A 4,272-nucleotide genomic window follows, 5' to 3' on the forward strand; every position below is an offset into this window, starting at 1 on the left:
CTTTAAAGTCTAAAGAAGTACATTACAAGTCTCCATATACCACAAGGTAGTCTTTCAAATCTCTGCTTTGTCTTCAACTTCATTCTTCTTGCACTTGTTAATTCGAACAAGGTGATTGGTATGCTGAGAATTCATACACCTCTCTAAATCACTTACTTGAGACAAAAAAAATTCGCCATCCTCCCATTCTTGTTCTTCCCTCGAAACATGACCCTAAGAGGCTGATGAATTATCTCACCATCTTTATACTTATCAATATTAATATTTCCATTAAGCAAAGATTGAGGGACTTTCTAAGGCATTTTTACCGCTAAAGCAAGCTTAATATCCATGACTGCCAAGTAATCATAGTAGTTGTATATGAAAACCTTGATATGAGCAATACCAATGATGAAATCATCCTTGTTGGTTTCAGGTAGCTTTGAAACATCCACATTACTCAAAATCCTTGTGATTGTAATCAAGTCGTTTAAGTTGATCAGTGGGGAATCTGCAATTGAGAACTCACAAGTAACATTGTTCACTCTTAAGACCACATAGCGAAAATTTTGCAGAAGACCTTCGAACAAGTTGTCACACATTATGGTCATCACCTTCACTATCTTCACAAGTGACCATACTTCTTATATGCTTTTCCCTAAGATTGCATGGAAACGGGTCTTCATTCTTTTGAACTCATATTTATCATTGAAATTTTCAACAGTATTGAACCGACAGGATGTGAATAACATGTGGTTGATCGAGAAATCACGTTGATTGAAATCAGAATTCTCAATATCATAATTCTTCTAAGGCACCTTATGAAAGTAATCATTCAACCCAATCAAAACAATATCCTCAATCGTTTCATAACACCACTGCTTGTTGGGATCACACTTGTTCAAGCCAGGTGGGTCATTTTGCCGTCGCCTCATGATATTGTTATCTACCTTTGCTTCTCGATTTCAAGAGCTTGTTGCTTTTTTTTCTTCTTCAGATAAATCAACAGAAATAGCTTTTCCTTTATTATTCTGATCATCATTTCTCGATTTCAAGAGCTTGTTGCTTTTTTTTCTTCTTTAGATAAAACAACAGAAATAGCTTTTCCTTTATTACTCTTATCATCATTTGAAGTACTGAACTTGAACTCGAATCTCCAGCTCCTTTGTTTATTGAGATCCATTTTACCAATGCTCTTGTAGTTGTTGTTGTTGTAGAAGTTGTGGTCAATTATATGGGAAGTGAAGACCTTTCGACAACAGCAGCAACCACGACGTCGACCTTGCTCTTCTGATTTTCTAAATTGTTGTGAGGTCGTCCAGAGGTTCTCGTTGGTCCTTTCTACCGCCAACAACAAAGGTTCACCGGTGATATTGGCTGACCGGAATCTCTTATGTTATCGTACTTACAAATTTTTCATATGGTCTTACAAAACATTGAATCTGAGGAATTTAGATTCCGTCCATTTGGTGACACATACACTATGGAATGGAATCTCACATTCCAATTATGACCGATGAACCAAACACATCCTAAGGTTTTGAATCAAATTCCTTACCGTTGGAATCCATCAAACATGGAATTTAAAGGAATATGACAAAAATGAATTCCAACCATTTGATACTGGAATGGAATCTCAAATTCCAATTCCATCAGATGAATCAAACATGCCCTAAGTCAAATTTCTGCCCCTAACATTGGATGACATGTGCAATAAAAAGAAGGGGAATTGCATTAAACAAGACTCGTCCAAGGGAACCGGCCACAATCAAAGCAGAACTGGGTATCGACAATCAACAATGTCATCCAAGCCACCAATAAAAAAAACACAAACTTATAACTCCTAAAAAATAAAGAAAAATATCATTAGATACAATAAATTAAACATATGTAACATCATCAATCATGTATTTAGGTAGTGTTTGATATCATGAAACTTGAGCAGGAAAGCAATCCAATAAATAAATAACTGCCTATTGTCTGATAGAATGGAATCGAATGTTCTACTCAGATGAACATGGTTTAAAATCAAACATAAAACAAAACAATTGATTCTTGCCATGATGATGAACTGTATGAATCTCAAACAAAAAATCATTCACTCCTGAAACCCAAAGTAAGATATCAAATTGAACCCATAAAAAATCTATAAACATAAACATTCCAAATACAAACCCCGAAAGTCAAGAAATTCTAAGCTTTTGATGTAAAACAATAATCTGCAGCTCAATGTTCTTTGTCTTCCATCAAAAAAGACGTACATGGATTAAAATCCCTCATCAAGGAAATGAGAGTATCTCGGGTTCAGTATTTAGATTCAATGATGGTGAAGAGTGACGGATGGTTATTGTGGTTAAGGAGGGTGGTGTTGGTGGTGTATCATTTTCGAGCATGCACATCACAACAATAAGAACATCAGCCAATTTAAGTTTTTTGGACTGAAATGTTGTAAATATTTGTAACATAAACCACAGACAATTAAAACAAACCCACTCAACCGGATTCAAATGTTTAACAACACTATATAACCAAGTCCAATTCATTGATACCGACATAATTCATCGAGAAAGATGAAATTTTCACAATAAGCAAACCCTAACACTGAACATCGATACAAACCCTAAACCCCCAAATCTAAGAGCTGGTAAATTTGGTTACAGCTTTCGTCCCCTCGGAAACGGCGTGCTTTGCCAACTCCCCGGGCAAAACCAATCTCACCGCCGTCTGAATTTCCCTGGATGTGATCGTCGGCTTCTTGTTGTACCTCGCAAGCTTCGAAGATTCCTGAGCAAGCTTCTCGAAGATGTCGTTGATGAACGAGTTCATGATCCCCATGGCCTTGCTTGAGATACCGATGTCAGGGTGAACCTGTTTCAGCACCTTGAAGATGTAGATCTTGTATGTCTCTACACTCTTCTTGTTTCTCTTCTTCTTCTTGTCAACAGCACCGGCGCCGGCCTCCTTGGGGAGCTTCTTCCCGGCCTTTGGCTTCTTCTCAGCAGGGGCTTTCTCAGCTGGTTTCTTCTCCTCCACTGGCTTCTTCTCAGCCGGCTTCTTCTCTGCCTTTGGCGCCATTGTAGGGATTTTAGTTTGTAAAGAAAGAGTGATGTTCCAAAAACAGAGAGATGATTGTTGTTCGTTGTGATAAGGAATGGAGGGAGAGTTGTGTTTATATACGGAATGTGAGGCGTGATCTGATTGGATGATTTTTGTTGTCGAGGATCGTGGATTATGGCCGTTGATTTCTTTTGAGTAGTTTCAGCGGACAGGATTTAGTTTTCTAAAAGTGAGGTTGATGCTGGTTTTGACGCGGATCGACGTACTGGACGCTGATGAATTTAAGGAAGAGTAAATTACAATTTAGGTCATGTGTTTTACATTATTTATTTATTAGGTATGAGATTTATATATTATATGGGTTTGTTTAAAGTAATATTAAATAAAAAATTCTAAGTTTGTGTTTAGTTAAGAAAAACTGTTTTTATTTTTCGTTTTTCGTTTTTAGTTTCTGGTTTTCATTGGAAAATTTAGAAAACATGTTTAGTTAAAACTTATTCATTTTTTATTTTCAAATTTAGAAAATTAGAAAACGTGTTTAGATGTGTATTTTTCTATCGGTTTTCATTTTTAGAAAACGGTAGCGATTGTAGGGTGGGCGTGGGGACGATAGTGGGGGTAGCGGCGGGGGGCAGTGGTGGTGTCGATGATGGCGATGGTGGTCGTGGTTGTGGTGTTTGTGGTGGCAACGGTGGTGGTAATGATAGGAAGTGGTGGTGGCGGCGACAATTGTGGCAGTGGTGCTGATGGCGGCGACGGTGGTGGTGTAACGGGGTAGTGATAGGGTAGTAGTAGTGGTAATGGTGGTGGTAATGGTAGGTCAGTGATTGTGGTAGTGGTGTTGGGTGGCTGTATGTGTATGGGTGTGGGTCGGAGGTAGGTGTGGGTTTGAGTTTGTGGGTGTGTGTTTGTAGGAGTTGGTGTGTGTGTTTGTGTGTGTGTGTGTTTTTATGGAGGTTGGTGTGTGTGTGTGTGTGTTTTTATGGAGGTTGGTGTGTGTGTGTGTGGAGGTTGGGTCCATGAAAATTTTAGAAAAAATGGACGAACTAAACGCGTTTTTCAAAATTCTCATTTTTTTGAAATTTTTCCGGAAAACGGGTCATTTTTCCGCAACAAAACACACCCTATACATTTAGGGTTTGGTCAGGTTGTGGAGTTTGGAGGCCATGGAGGGGTAAAATTGTATTTTACCCTCTTGAGGTCTAGTAAAGAGACTTAGCCAACATCTTTGAGGTT

The 4,272-nt window shown here is 38.3% G+C and overlaps 1 protein-coding gene across 1 annotated transcript; it reads right to left on the reverse strand.

The window, feature by feature from the left end:
- Positions 1-2,504: 2,504 nt before the first annotated feature.
- LOC145093096 (histone H2B.7) lies at positions 2,505-3,135 on the reverse strand. The gene has a single exon (XM_079031145.1). It carries the CDS (start codon positions 3,052-3,054, stop codon positions 2,614-2,616), a length of 441 nt encoding a protein of 146 aa, XP_078887271.1. The 5' UTR covers positions 3,055-3,135; the 3' UTR covers positions 2,505-2,613.
- Between the last annotated feature and the right edge of the window lie 1,137 nt (positions 3,136-4,272).

The sequence above is a fragment of the Lactuca serriola genome, chromosome 1, assembly GCF_051521515.1.
Source record: "Lactuca serriola cultivar US96UC23 chromosome 1, Lser_US96UC23_V15, whole genome shotgun sequence".
NCBI classification, from domain to species: Eukaryota; Viridiplantae; Streptophyta; class Magnoliopsida; order Asterales; family Asteraceae; genus Lactuca; species Lactuca serriola.

Coding starts and splice junctions, on each gene's coding strand:
- LOC145093096 (XM_079031145.1), bottom strand. CDS start 3,054: ATGGCGCCAAAGGCAGAGAAGAAGCCGGCTGAGAAGAAGCCAGTGGAG.